This window comes from Suillus fuscotomentosus (assembly GCF_016647785.1).
Source record: "Suillus fuscotomentosus strain FC203 chromosome Unknown F5891scaffold_1, whole genome shotgun sequence".
NCBI lineage: Eukaryota > Fungi > Basidiomycota > Agaricomycetes > Boletales > Suillaceae > Suillus > Suillus fuscotomentosus.
The window spans coordinates 523,633-539,163 of record NW_024539513.1 but is presented as its reverse complement, the minus strand read 5'-3'; the positions used below and the strand labels follow the sequence as shown (position 1 = coordinate 539,163).

Here is a 15,531-nt window from a genome sequence, read left to right as displayed (position 1 = left end):
TTCCACCTTTATTTTTATCATAGTTTCTCACTCATATATATCCTTACATACCTACTCGGTAGCGCTTCGGCTCCGCATGACCGCGCTTAGGCGCGCTATATAAGCGCCAGCAGTACATACTACACTTTACCTTACTTTTCCCTTGAACTTACTAGTTATCACCCACTATTTACTTAGCAGTACATAGTAGAAGTCTATTGGTCTACACTTTGCATCTATCTTTTCTTATATTGCTTTATATCATCACTTAAGCTTAGTCTCTTTTATTTCCGCTTACGCGCGCGCGCTTTCCCGCGCTTCGCGCTAATACGCGCGCGCGTTCCCGCGCCTTCGTACCTTGCGCGCACTTGCGCTTTCTCACGCTTCGCTGAAGCGCGTACCTCTAGATCTTCGCAGCACTCGCTTCCCCTAGGGTCGAACGCACTTGTCTCCTCAAGAATAGCAGACTAGGTAACGCGCGACCTCACAACATTTTATAGATACAGTTAGGAGCATCCTTGTTCCTCATTGTATTGTTGTTTCTACAACGACTTCGCGCAGAAAGTTCTGCGCGTTCTCATCGGCTTTGCCGTGGAACCATCCTGGTGTGTTACTATTTCCTGACATCTTTTTCATCTTTGGCGGTTGTGGAGCAGCTTTGGCAATAATGGGTTTTAGGAAGGTCTTGGTTGGTGTAGCAGGTGGGAATGGCCACGGTGTGATTGGCTTCTGTGCTTGTATGATGGTGCTTAGGATCTTTGACGATTGGTCGTCGAAGATAGGAAGTGTATTAGCCTCTGGATCTGGTGCTCCTACTAACAACTCTTGATCTTCTTCGTCAGTCTGCTCTAACTGTTGGCGAACCTCGTGGGACTCGTATTCTGAGTTCTCCTGGTCAGTGGGTTGGTCTTCTATCTCATTAGATGTGAGCTCTGGTGTATCTAGTGGGGAAGATTCAGCTGATGTGTTCAAGGAAGAGGCGTCAGAGAGGCTAGTTAGGCTTTTTTTTGAGATGAATTGTCCTTTCGGACCTCTTGGCTGCTTTTGAGCTTTTGGGGGCATTCTGGTGTTATTTCTTATCATCCTTTTCGAAGACAATAATAACAGAATGCGTTCTGCACGTGTGCGTTGACGTTTGGTCGTTGACATTCTAAGCCTTGCTTTCCGTTGACATTTTCAATGCTGTAACGTTATATCGACCAATCACTGTTTCTGAACCAATCTAATAGAACTTGAGAATTCTGATGCGGAAGCAGATATGCGCTGATGCTAAGATCGAATCCCACTCTCTCACCACGATGGGGCAGTGGCTCCAGCCTTGGTGAATGTGCGTGGCACCTGAATGGGATAGAGTTCGTGTCTACTACTGCGCCCTGAATGGCACACATGGGCTGACTAAGCTACTTGAACCTCCGACTTCGCCCCTGTTTCTACACCCCTTGGCTGGGTGTGCCCCACTCCACCGCAACAAGTCATGACAGACCTGGAGGACAGAGGTGTGCCTCAACAAGTCATGACAAACCCTCAAAGCAGAGGCATGCCACAACAAATCATGGCCACTCCTCAGGGTAGAGGTAGTCCTCAGAAGGCTTTGGGAAAACCCCAGGACAGAGGTGTTCCCCAACAAGCCCTGACAAACTCGTTTGTCATATCCAAGCTACTGGACGAACATGGCGTCAGTAAGGGTGACCCCAGTGGAAAACCACTTACCAGGACTGCCTTGAGGTTTCCCCAACCGGCAAACGACATGAGATCGCTCAAACCAGCAAGCGAAATGAGATCACTCAAATCGGCAAACAACATGAGATTGCTTAAACCGTCCAGCGACACGAGATCACTCAAACTGGCGAACGACATGGGATCCCTCAAGGAGGGGGACACCGGGGACACAGACAATGCAGACCAGCTGCAAGTTGATGACTCGGTAGACCAGGATATCGCCGGCCATGGTGAACCACTGCGACATGAAGAATTAGCTTCCAAGCGCGCAGCGGGAATCTCACCTGTCACCAGAATCAAGAAAGTGATCCTGAGAGTAGGTAGAAACCCTCCAGAATCACTGGTGGGTGGAAAGGTGACTGGCGTAAAGATAATTAGCAATGAGAACAAAGGAAGGCGCACTTCACCAGTAAACAAGAGCCTACAACATGATGTAAGCAAAGAAGTCATGTGATCCAAACAAACACCAGACCAACCAGATGACATAAGCAAAGACGTCACAGGAACCCAGAACCTAGATGACATAGCCCCTGGCCAAGTTGACATAAGCAGACCAAACAAGGACCCACAACTTGAAACTAGCATGCCTGACAACTTAAACCTCACACCTCCGCCTCACCTAACTGAAGTCATCACATTGGGTGACCCCTCCTCTGACATCCACAAGCAAATCGCTCACAAATACGATGGTGACCCTTTCTTCACCAAAATCCTTGCAAGTCCAGCAGCATTTAAGAACTTTGAGGTCAGCAATGGGTGAATTTACCTGAGGGACAAAGGAAAATGCACCCTCTGCGTACCGGATATTAAAATTGGACAACAGCGAGTACGAGAAATTATCATTTCTCATGCTCACTCGATCCTAGCACACCTTGGACCTGCCAAAACGCTACTCTACCTATGTGAAAATGTGTGGTGGAAAGGTATGCTTCCTGATGTCCAGGCATTCTGTGAATCTTGCCCGACATGCCAAGTGTCTAAGCCCGCTAATCATCAGCCTTATGGGCTACTCCAGATGCTAGAGGTCCCAATGTGACCTTGGGAAACTATAGGTGTGGATTTCATTGGACCACTGCCTGAGTCTAAGACTTTACAGGGCATTTTCGATATGATCATAGTCTCAATTGACCACCTCACGTCCATGGTGCATCTAGCCCCGACCAAGCAAACCTACAGGGCCAAGGATATCACTGAAGTGATGTTTAATTTAGTATACAAGCATCACAGTATGCCATCTAACATTGTCAGCGATCGTGACACCCTATTTACTAGCACTTTCTGGCAATGCCTACACCAACTCACAGGTGTAGAGCTCCAAATGTCCACATTGTTCCACCCACAGTCAGATGGAGCAACTGAGTGGGCTAACCAAATGATCACGCAGATGCTCCATCAAATCGTGTCTCCAAATCAGCATGATTGGGCTATAAAACTCCCAGCAATAGAATTTGCCATCAACTCTGCCTGCTCTGACACCACAAAGTACCCCCCTTTCATACTTAATTATGGTCGTCTCCCTCCTCCCCTCATATGGAACACCAACTCCGAATTTCCCAGAGTACATGTCTTCGCCCAGCATATGAAAGACGTGGTTATGAGCACACATGACTCAATCATAGCCACTCGCATAAAAAAACATGTCGAACACCAACCATAAATGAGCAGAGTCCCCTTTCGTCAAAGGGGACCTCGTATACTTATCAACTGAGAACCTCTCGCTACCAAAGGGGCGGGCCAGAAAGCTCACACCCAAGTATATTGGACCCTATCATATTATTGATGACTACAGGAATAATTCATTCCTATTAGACCTCCCCTCGCAACTTAAGCAACGAGGAATACACCCAGCATTCCACGCTCACCTCCTTCATCTCCACGTTCCTAATGACGACTGTCACTTCCCTGGCCGACAGCTGGAACACATGTCTGATATTGGACATTTGGAAGAATGGTCAGTGTCTCAAATAGCTGATCACCAGGGCACTGGACCTGACACATTATTCAAAGTTGAATACTCTACTGGCAACAGGGTATGGCTACCCTACCACCAGGTGTCTCAACTCGAAGCCCTCTCCCAGTATCTTGAAGCTCTGGGCATTCCAGGCATCTCCCACCTGCCGAGAAAAATTTCAGCTGCATCAAACTCTATCCCCATTTGTGCCACAGAAGTATCTCCTTCAGCCCAAGAGATTGTGTTCGGTCTTACAGACCAAATGCTGTCTGACCTTGCCAACCAGATCCCTCTAAGCGAGCCTTCCTCCTCATATATAACGAGTGAGCCGACCCCAGACCTTCAGTATTGTGACCTCCCCATCATGTCAGCCACACCACCTCCTCCTTCACATGACGCAATGCTCATCAATGTCTCACCCGCTCGTCACGAGCCTGGAGAGCATGCCCTGACTCACCAGTCCACTCGGGCAGGCAGAGGCTGTCCTGGAAGGGGACAAAGGGGCCATGGAGGGTGTTACCCCCCTCCTCGAAGACTTAACAAGGATGCTGATGCCCTAGGAGCATTTACGCGGTTTTTCAGAGCTGAGGCCCTGAGCATCCTTTTGCTGACTCACATCACGCCCCAGCTCACCTTGCCTCTCCCTTCCCAGAAGAGCTAGCTACTCGAAAGGAGTCCCATGCCTTCGACCAAGAGCTCTGAGCCGAATGTGCTCATGAACTCAGGTGCCATGCCCATCGCAGCCGTAACCTCACCTTAGACCATTGCACCTCTATGTCTGGTCCATTGTCTTGCTCTGCTCGCCCTGACTACTACTCTCGTGAATGGCTGGCCCATAGTCACCAGCCTCGACCCCACACAGCTGCCCAGGTCATTGCTGAAGTGACCAGCAATGCTGCTACCATCTTAGCTCTCCCTCCCACATGTACCATACCTGCAACAGACCCCGGACCTGATGTAGAGGACATTATTGCGGCTGCCAAATAGCTTGACCTCAAACAGGCTTCGCAGATGCCAGATGTCACCACCGAAGATGTTTTCGGTAGACTCATCCTTATTAGTATATTGATAGTAAACATACTTACCTTGGTCCTTCTCTCAGCTGCCTTCGCATCCCTTGGACCAACACGCAAGAACTAAAGGAACTCGCATCACCTGAAGAAAGATCCTCCCATTTAGAGGACCTGGAGGGCATATATAACACTCGTCAAAAGCCAACATCTACTCATTGATGTTGGCAACTGATATTTACTTTCATCACTCTCTTTAGATACTCATATACATTCATTCCATCTTCTTCCATAGAATTCTTACCCTACAGTATATAAGCCGACATATATCTACTGTTAGGGCAGCTGATCTTTCACCCCCAAATATACTTAGTTTCAGACAGTTATCTCGTTCGAGCCTCTAAGTCTATTCTACCCAATCGACTCTCACGTGTGAACGTTCTATGAACACCACATTAATGCAGTGCTGGGGCCCATCTACCAAATTTATTCACCACTGTATTTCATTCTATTGATCATTTAATAGGCAAACAGAAATGATCATTCCTGTCATGATGCTGCACGAATTTCATTTCCATGTCTTTGGTGTACTCAATTAATACACAACACCCTGGGGGTATAATGCATTAAGTCTTACAATTGTCAGTTTATTGTAATGCATGAACAATTACACTAGTAAGTCTAAATCATGCATTGATTCATTACAGTTGTAAGACACAGTCCCTTCTGCTACGCCCATCTCTGGTATTCAAAGACAAATTCACATGCTGGTGACTGTTCCCTATCATGAGCAGAAGACGATGAGATGACAAGAAGCATTTCCCCATACTGAAACTGTACCTTACTATTGCATCAGATCAGATCTAAGGCACCAAGTATTATACATATATCACACATTAGTTAGAGCATGAAAAATAGACACAAATTGGCAATGATAATGATACAAGCAACTAGATATTGTGTGGAGATGGTGCTGAATGATTAGGGAGGTCAGCAGTATGGTCTGCATCAGATACAAGCCTTGTTAATGGTACGGCGTCGGGAGATAAGAAAGGAGACCATAAAGTGTGAAACTGATCAGTGAACACGTGGCGAATGTGTCCTTGCTTGGCCACATAAGCTTGTATACCCTCAAGACATCCTTTGTCCTCCTCTACACACTGATTCCCTTGTTCATCCCACCAGGTAGCCTGCTACTGAAGAAATTGAAGGACACAGTACATCTCCTCGTGAAGCAGCTCAATGTCCTCAGACCAGTGCATTGCACAAGCTCGGGCTTTGCACCATTCTACCCTCACACCTATATGAATGTTAGTCTAGAATGCAATGTTGAATATCGCAGCTCACCATCTTCATCTGTGCCATCTCCATCACTATCCATGCCACTCGTCCTCCAAATCCACATCAGCTTTATCTCCCCTGCCCTGGCATGGCATACAGATCAATAAGTGGTCTGATATCCTCATCTTTCAGTGGCTGAAGTCCCCCTTTCCATCCCACCTTTCCAAGCTCTCAGGCCAGCACATTGTAAAGAGTTGATTCCTGGTGGGCTATACAAAAGGTGTTACCTTAAGACTCAAAGTGTGAGTGAGATGTTTGTCCCAAAGAGACTGCCTGTAGGATTATCTCTTGATATAAAATGCAAGGGATATCTAGTTAAGATCGAAGGAGGGAGAAGGAAAAGATACCTCAAGTACGTTCAGAATTCCGAAGAATTGTCCAAAGTGTCCAAAGAGTTGTCCAAAGTGTCCGGTTGAGGTCCGACATTGAGAAATGAAGGTCCGAGGTTGTGTGAAGCTTCCAGTGAGCTTCCGATGAAACTGGTAGATTTCTGGTAGAGAATACGGCGGTTTTGTCAAAATATAGAACTCTGCATAGTATGACTAGCAAAGTCCATCAGAAGACTTAAGGAATTCAATAGCAAAATGGCAGCAGTGAGGCCAGACAATCATTCTGAATGAACAAAAATTGATTGTGTGAAGTACTAAAATTTGAAAGCGACTCTACTAACTATGACTTGTAGCAAGGGAAGTGAAATGAGTTGCGAGTATTAGTGAGCCAGAATATATCCTACAGCATGAAAGTCCGGAATCTGTGTAGGCGAAAACTGTAGCGAGATAAGACATCTGAAATGTAATAAGACTCAAGGTGAGCCACTATGAAGATATACATGTAATAATGCACGAGGTGCATATCTATACATATTAGCAAGGGTTTTTGATGTATGTGCCCCTAGATATAATCAATAACAGATAACCAAGTGAAAAATGCACCAGTGAAGACAAACAGATAAGGATAGGACATGGTATGGATGATTGGAAAAGCTAGAAAGGCCTTGGAAATGGACGGATGACCTTTGGACGACTCAGACAAGTGCATGGAACATTCGGACAATTGGAAGTGTGTTGAGGATGTAAGATGAGTTTTCAATGGGATACATGTCCAACACCGATCCAAGTGTTACAACATTCAATGCACCCCATGAAGCATGGTAGCGTGCAGTACTACATGCTGCTTGTCTTGCACTCACCCATTCCAATGCACTCTGAGCCCTCGTGTTTCCGCCCTGCCCATGCACCCACTCTTTTTTGTATATAAAGAGTGATGACCGTATCCATAGGCATTGACAAAGTTCTTCCAGAGCATCATGTGCTTAAGCCATCCATAGTTCCCATTCGTAGAGTCACAAGTGGTCGTGGCATGGATGATTACTGATAGCAGAAGGAAGTAGATGCTTCACATCCTCCATGTTCTGGATCCCTAGAAGAGAGGATGAGGTAAATGCGGAGAGCATACCCTGCACCACAGGCATGTAGAGCACTTGTGTCATCCTCCATGATTCAATCTTGTATTGCAAAGTGTTCCTCTGGTGTTGCAAGTTGGCTTTTTGAGTATCTGTAATGTGGTTACCAAGAGTCTTGATGAACCTGAATACACACTGCCTATACCATAGTCAGCTTTTGAATCCAGCACCAAAAGCAATAGAACTTACTGTTCCTTTTCTAAATCCAGACCCAATCCAATGAAGACACTTGGTGAGACCTCAGGGTGCAGTGACACATCCACACCCTTTTCCAGTTCCTGTGCCTCCAGCTGTTTAGTTTCAGGCACACACCAGCCTGCATGATCACTATGACATATCAGTCCCTTTCACCCTGGTGTTAATCCACAAAGATGTACCAACTGATTTTGCCTCAAATAGATTTGGTATGCATGCATCATTATGGTTATCCTCCCACATTTCAACCTCAGCCTTCCAGGCTATGCAATGTTCTTTGGTAAGGGCACTATCGAGTTCCTCAAATGCTGCCTGGTGTAACGCTCGGACCCGTGCTGGGCAGGAAACAGGGTATTTTCATATATGTGTCAAGGAGTATAGGACACTATCAGTTTCATTATCATTGTCCATCTTTGTCCTTCAAGTAACCCTAATCCTAAACCAAACCTGCTTTCCCACGCTTTGCGCATCCGCTTATCCGCACTTTCCTGCACATTGGATACCTCGGAAACACATTAGGAAGGTTCCTCGTCCATCCATAGTCCGTCCAAACTCCATTGGTATGTGAATTTCCTTACCTCGAGGCTTGTAAAATGTGTTGCAGCCTTATTACATGTCCTTACCTATTTACTATATTTCCTATCCCTTCCTACTCCGAGTGGGATTTTAGACACTATAAGTTGCCTATTACTTAGGACTACTTTACACACTTCTCTCGGACTGTACACTTCCCTTGTACTGTATACATACCTCACCCTATAGGTTTACCTTCGAAGTTGTCCCTAGTAGTGCACGCCTTTTAATCCCTATTAGGTTCCTTATACCTCTCTATACCTATGATCCCTTACCTCGCAATATACCTTTGCCCTCGTTCCCTTGAAACCTCATTCCTTAACCTCCCTATACCTTGTCCACTCTTTCCCGCACTTTCCGCACCTTCGGCCGGATGTTCCCATGCCTCAGATAACCTCAGATACACTCGTATACCTCACGCATACCTTGTCCACTATTTTCCTGCACTTAGCGCGCTCTCAGGTTCATGCATACCCATCATCTCTCTAGTAGCAAATCCCTTTAGGGTCGAACATGTCTGTATAGACATAGCAGCTAGGCATTAGCTAGACCCAACTTTGTCCTTGCTACTCAGCAGGACAGTTGTTATCACACTGGAAAGCACCCTTCTCCAGAGTAGCTTCCTTCATCTTGCATGACAAACTTGCCCCTGAAAGCGCACACTTAAAGGTGCTGCTTCAGGAAATAAATATTACTTACCTAGGTTCACCACCCATCAGGAAACCCACTGCCAAGCCAAGTGACTTGTAGCAGCGCGTAGTGCAGTGCTTCTTTTGAAGCGACTGTAGCAGCCTGTAACAACCAGTAGTAGCTGGAACCACTAAAAAATCTGTACTGGCTCCAGGACTTTCGAACATGCCACAATATGTTAAGTGATCATGATTAAAATTTATCATAGTAATCTTTGCGATATGATAAGATGATGATTACTGCTTGTCATTCAATGATAGCTTTGCTAGGCAGGAGAGCCTCTTCAGTGACAAATTCCATATTATACGGGCCACCCGACCTCCATAATATCCCGTATGAGACGGGACAGCTGATCATGGGCCCATGTTGTGTATATTCTCGATGATGACGGATGGGCCGGGACACATATTATTTCTGATGGAGACGGGTGGGCCCATGTATGCCAATGATATATATATCCTTGATGTTGACGGATGGGCCGGGGGAATATGATCATTCATGGAGATGGGTGGGCCCATCTGGGTAATATGTAGAGTAGTATATTATAGACAGCTGGGCTGAAGAGAGATGTAAGGCAAATATTGTTATATAGACGGGCGGGCCGACGGGGGTGTATTACATATATGGGTGGGCCGAGGTAGGGGAATATTACATAGACGGGTGGGCTGACGTGGGGTGTATTACATATACAAGTGGGCCGACGTGAAAAGTATTACATATATGGGTGGGCCAACGAAAGGGATATCAAATAGATGGGTGGGCTGAGGGTGCGATAAAATATTTATTACATAGACAGGTGGGCCGAGGTGGGGTATAATTATATCGACGGGTGGGCCGACGTAGGATGTATTATATAGACAGGTGGGCCAACATAGGATGTATTACATAGACGGGTGGGCCGAGGTGGGGGATAATGCATAGATAGGTGGGCTGACGTGGGGGAATTGTACATAGATGGGTACATATATGGGTGAGCCTAGATATGTTCCATCAAGACATACAGCTGATGTAGCCACCAGCGAATCAAACATGTAGGATACATGTACACTATGAGTGCATATACCTACCGTCGACCACCAAATCTAAACCTCTAAGCACAAAAACATGAATCGACCATGTGTGGCATTGACCAATAATCGAGGACTGAAGTGGAAAAACCCCACACCTGAACCCTGGTGTGCAACATATCCTATTTATAAGCATGGACACCAGAAGCACAACACTCACAAAAATATATATGTCAAATTTTCAGTGCCAAACCCCAAACCGAGATGTACCAACCCCCTAATCCTGAAACCCGAGACTGCCGGGTCTCAGGTTTCGGGGTTCGGGGGTTGATGCATCTCGGTTTGGGGATTGGGGGTTAGTAAAATGTTTACATATATACATAGGTTGATTTAAACATTATCTGAGAGATGTCGTTCGTCTCAAATGTCAAATCCTGAGTTCCGAATTTCGGGACTTGGCACCCGGCACCCAGGACTCAGGGTTCAGCACTGAGAATTTGACATTCGGGTGTTCGGGTGATATCTACCTCAATCTACAGTTTCGAGTTCTGGATATCAGGACTGATCATTCAATCATTCAATTGTGGCATAGGTAACATGCATTGAAAAAGATTTATGTACATCTATCACTGAGCAATTATGTAGCCATTTCAACCTCCTCACCAGGAAGATCAACCTTTCCCTCAACATCCATCTCCTTATCAGAAGAAGAATATTCTGGCAGGAGGTTACCTGGTTCATTAGGGACCACAATATCACCGGAGGATTCTGGCAAGAGGTTGCCTGGTTCATCTGGGAGCACAATTTCGCCGGAGGATTGTGGACCCTCAGGCTGAACTTGGGTGGGCTCAACCATGGGACCTATCATAGCAGATCCATGCTCAGGCGTCAAGGGTGTGGGTTCCATCACTGAAATGTCCAAATCAATGAGGTTGGAAAGTGCGGAGGGGAGGGGTGACATGGACGGGGGGGACCTCCTTGATCAAGCAACATTGATCCATCGGCCAGTGTGTCTGGAAGTCAAAATGAAGGGTGCTGGTCGATTACCGTGTGCTGGAGGCTCTCATGGAGGCATTGCAGGGTATCAATCTTAGCATCCTGCTCCTGTACCTGAGCCTCAAGAATCACGATGCGAGCTGCACCATCCTGAATCGCGATTGCCATGGAATGGAGATCCAGCATGGGAACATTGAGTGCTGCACGAGGCACTGCGACGCTGGAAGACCTGACTGCTAAGTAAAAAATTAGGTCAGCCGGTCATCAAGGGTTTGGGTGACTTACCAGCTGGCGCAGGTGCAGGGACAGGTGCAGGGACAGGTGCAGGTGTCTTCTTGATGGTGATGGTCTTGCTGCGACCACGTGACTGCACCTGGGGTGTAGTTGCAGCAGGGATGGCCGGAGGTCGGGACGGGCCACAAGATTGACTACGAGTTCGGGCCCTTGACCAGGAGGGAGATGGAGCATTGGATGGAGCAGGGGCAGGTGTCTTGGAACGCGTCCAGCCAGTGGTATACTTCCCTCGGATCCGTTTGGGTGGGGATCCCAGAGATGCAGAGTTGCATTTGATCTTCTTGGTGGAGCAGCGGATGCAAGACAAGCAGGGGAGACTGGTCCTCTTGTCCAAACAAGTCGCACAGGGCCAATTCTCCTTGACACAATAATGTCAGGGGTTGTTCTGTGGTATCTGTTAGTAGATGGACGAAGGGGAATTAATTGGAGTACTCACTGGGCCGGGAATGGTGATATCAAATGTGGTATTGGCCAGCGGGTCACCATCTGAAGCACTGGAAGTATCTTCAGAGGGCTCCTCAACTTCCGGACGACTGCCGGAGGTTGCCTGACAGATTGTTAATACACATATGAGTTTCTGGAGAACTTCTAAGACTTACCCGAGCCTCCGGATGACTGCCCCGAGCCTCCGGACGACTGATGCGAGCCTCCGGATGACTGATGGGAGATTTCCAATGTAATGGGAATGAGTGACAATTATACATGGGAGGTCCGGACAAGTCCGAACGACTCACCATGACCTCCGGACAACTGCCAGCAGTCAGCTGTGGATGCATGAGCATATATTTAAGGTCCAAACGGATAAATCAGACTTACCGAAGCAGGCCCAAATGATTGCTTCTTGGGGGAACCGGGTGACCGAGGCAACTGGGGCTTCCTTACAACAATGGTGGAGCGCTGGGGAAGGATGACCTCTGGCACTCCACGCGAAATTGGCTGCAACAAATTGAGAGCATGTCACAAATACGCCAGAACACATACCTGAACAATTGGGTCTTCATCATCTTCCGACTCCACAAATGGCTTCGACTTCGGGAGTTGAGTTGACTTGACACGCTTGCATGCCTTCATCGCCGACTTTGGAGGTTGAGAGGAGTGTCCGGAAATCATCGGAGACTTCCTTTTGTTGCTCCCCCCAACTTCTGGCTCCAGGTTGACGGAGGTGGCCTTACCTTTTCCTTTGTCCCGGACCTCGGGGGTTGTCTTGCCAGAAGGTCTGGCGACGACCAGAGGTGAGGGAATGACAGGGGTGGGGGAAGGGACAGGTGCAGGTGAAGGGACAGGTAGAGATGGAAGGTTGACAGTCAGTGGGCCAGTGGAAACGTTAGGGACAACAGGGAGATCACAGGAATTGTCACCCAACGCCTCCCAGGCACGGACTTGCTTGCACCAGGCGTGTCTAGCCACCTGGGGGTCATCATGGCCAATGCTGTGCCAGTTGGGCAATGCCCGGGGAGTCATGGAACGCACCCTCATCAGCTCCTTGGAGCAGGACACCACAATTCCAGGGATGTATTCCCCTTTCTCATAGGCCCGGATGATGTCAGCCTACCCAGACATTAGAAACATTAATGTTACACTAATTTAATGAGTTCAACATACCAAAAGAGTGGTGACCTGCTTTGTTAGAGCAAGGTGGACGTCCACTGAGCCGGCCAGGATGTGCTGGGCACCGGCAATGATGCCCACAAGTTGAGCAGTGGATGCCTTGAGGTCGGCCAAGGAAGATTGAACTTGAGTAGACATTTGGATGGAGTTGACAGATGTGAGAATGTTAAAAGCAGGGTGAAATCTGTTATCACTAGAATGAAGTTTCAAAGAAACAATACAATTGAAGGACGATGTTGAAAATCATTCATTGTTTGTGTTTGTTTGGTCATGGTTCAACTTTCGGCAATCACCGGCCATCTGTTGAACTTCGACATTATCAGTTATCAATCAGTTCATCGGTTCATCAGCTCATCAGATATCATGAGTTCTCAACCTGGGGTCAGATTTCATGACCCTCTGGTCACTGAATTCACTTCAATGGATGTGGATGAGTCCTCCCAGTCCCGGATGTCCCTTGGTATGTTTTGTTTTTTCTGATTTCAGTCAATTGATCTGACATGGTTTAGATCCATTAGATGATATACCTTGGGCCAGATGATGAGTTAGACTCTGATTCCGTGTCATCCAGTGGTTTGGATGTGTTGAATGTGATTCCCGGTATGTTTTCCAATTCAAATGTACATATTCCACATGTGCAAATTCATCACATACTTCCAGATCCATCATCTCCAGCTCTGGCGGATGGACTGGCCCTTTACAATGACCCAGACTTGTATCTTGGTCCGGAGGATACCTTGATTTTGTCTGATGATGCTCTGGTTGTACCCGATTTTCCTATGGCTGGTGAGGTCATTCTTTCTATTTCATGTTCACCTTTCATGGCATTTCCCCAGTGAATGAATCGACTCCAGAGCCTCATCCGGCCACTCCGGTTGTACCAGAGGCACCTATACCTTGTAGGTATAGTCATATCATTTCATGTTCTTTACTCATGTTATCTCCCAAGCTATTTCAGAAACTGCTGAATGTCAATCGCCCGAGCTGGAACTCAACAATGAAGCACTGCGTGCCATGGTTCAGGAGTTCATGCCAATTGGATCTTATGATCAAGCTGAAAGTAAGTATGCAACATTTGATTATTTATCTCTGCTAATATCCTGCAAGTTCAATCAATTGTAGATCACCTGGGTGATTACCAACAGTGTCATGGAGATCTTCCTGCCCCTACAGTAGCACAAATTCTTGAGGCTGACAGACCATTCAGGATGGCATGGGCTGAAACATGCGACAAGCTGCGGAAAGCAGATGCTGACCTCCGGAGGATGCAAAGGGTAAGGGAGTCAACCTCCAAAATGCTGAAGGTATTAGATACCCTCATTGAGGCCTTTGAGGACTCAAGTAACATGTAAATATTGATCAATGTCTGATAGTAGACACATTGCAGTATACTTTACCTGCTAAGTACTTAATACTTGGTACTTGTGTACTCTACCTACCCAGTACTCGCTGTCCAGTTTTCGGTGCTCAGTACTCGGTGCTCGGTACTCAGTGCTCAGTACTTGGTACTTGGTGTTCGGTGTTCGGTGCTCGGTACTCGGGCCTTGGTACTCGGTACTTGGTGCCCGGCGTTTGGGGTTTGGTACTCGGGGTTTGGCACTCAGGCCTTGGTACTCGAGATGTGGGATTTGGGATTTACAATTAGGTTGTTAGTACTTTGACATATACATAATAGCACATATGACATTACACATGAGGGCAGGAACATATATGTACATTAAGTGCGTCCCCGTGCTCTGGTTACTCTAGGTGTACTGTCTACTGGCATTTGCAACTTACTCCGGGTCGTCCTCATGGATGGTTCAACAGTGACTTGAGTGCCCCACCTCCTTTTCTGTGCCAGCAGCATGATACTCTCTTCCATTTCAACATCATCTCTAACCTCGCCCGTTGCATCTTCAGTTAACCCAGCAAGGAGGTCTCCCATTTGTGATGTCAGTAATGCACCTTTTTTGGCCAGCTTGGCCGGGTGAGGCTTTGGAATTGCACGTGGGACTGCCGGCCCTCTGGGTGTAGGACCTCCCGTCCTGTGTTTCTTCAGCGGAGGTCTCCCGTCAGCCAGGTCATCATCCACATCATGCTCCGTATGATGAGGAGTAGCACTCTCCTTATCACTCTCAGCTTCTGTCGATGACTCCCGAGGCCTTCGGATGGTAACCCTCAGCTGCCTTCTCACTATATGAGTCTGAGGAGAGGGTGAGTTGCCAGATATGACAGATGGTATCATGTCCCCATCTTTGTTCTTCCATGCTTTGAACAGAAATGTGGGACCTTCGCCTGTTTCCTGCCAAGCATGCCAGAAATGGAGCAAGGTAGTGGTGTCCCAAATTTGCAGCTTTGAAGGTTCCTTCAAGTCAACATCTGCCAGAAGATATGTCTGGGCCACAAAGTCATCCTGACTTTGTACAATGGCAATCCATGGCACAACCGCCTTGTCCTTCCCAGAGCATATCCCTTTGTCCATGCATTGAACAATTTGTCAGGTGATGCGACGACAAACTCACGATAGTGCGATGTAAGAAAGGCCCTCACTATGGCCTTCTTCTCCTCAAGTTTGGTGTTGGTGATGTCTGGAAGGAGTGGCATACCTTCCCCGTCCATTTCGAGTTTGAAGGCTGATTTTCGAATTTGTTTTGGACCTCCCTTGACCTGACGTCCTCCATCCCGTGCCCCAGCACCTATCATCGTGATGCTCAACATGTTCAA

General features: G+C 47.2%; 2 protein-coding genes across 2 annotated transcripts; both read right to left on the bottom strand.

The window, feature by feature from the left end:
• Positions 1-504: 504 nt before the first annotated feature.
• On the bottom strand, positions 505-1,041 carry F5891DRAFT_1179800 (uncharacterized protein; the record flags this gene model as incomplete). The annotated part of the gene is made up of 1 exon (XM_041365832.1): positions 505-1,041. One exon carries the CDS (start codon positions 1,039-1,041, stop codon positions 505-507), a length of 537 nt encoding a protein of 178 aa, XP_041233859.1.
• A 6,301-nt stretch (positions 1,042-7,342) lies between these two features.
• On the bottom strand, positions 7,343-8,153 carry F5891DRAFT_973731 (uncharacterized protein; the record flags this gene model as incomplete). The annotated part of the gene is made up of 5 exons (XM_041376389.1): positions 7,343-7,419; positions 7,456-7,601; positions 7,652-7,778; positions 7,840-7,992; positions 8,105-8,153. The coding sequence occupies 5 exons, from the start codon at positions 8,151-8,153 to the stop codon at positions 7,343-7,345; spliced, it is 552 nt and encodes a 183-aa protein (XP_041233858.1).
• Positions 8,154-15,531: the final 7,378 nt, after the last annotated feature.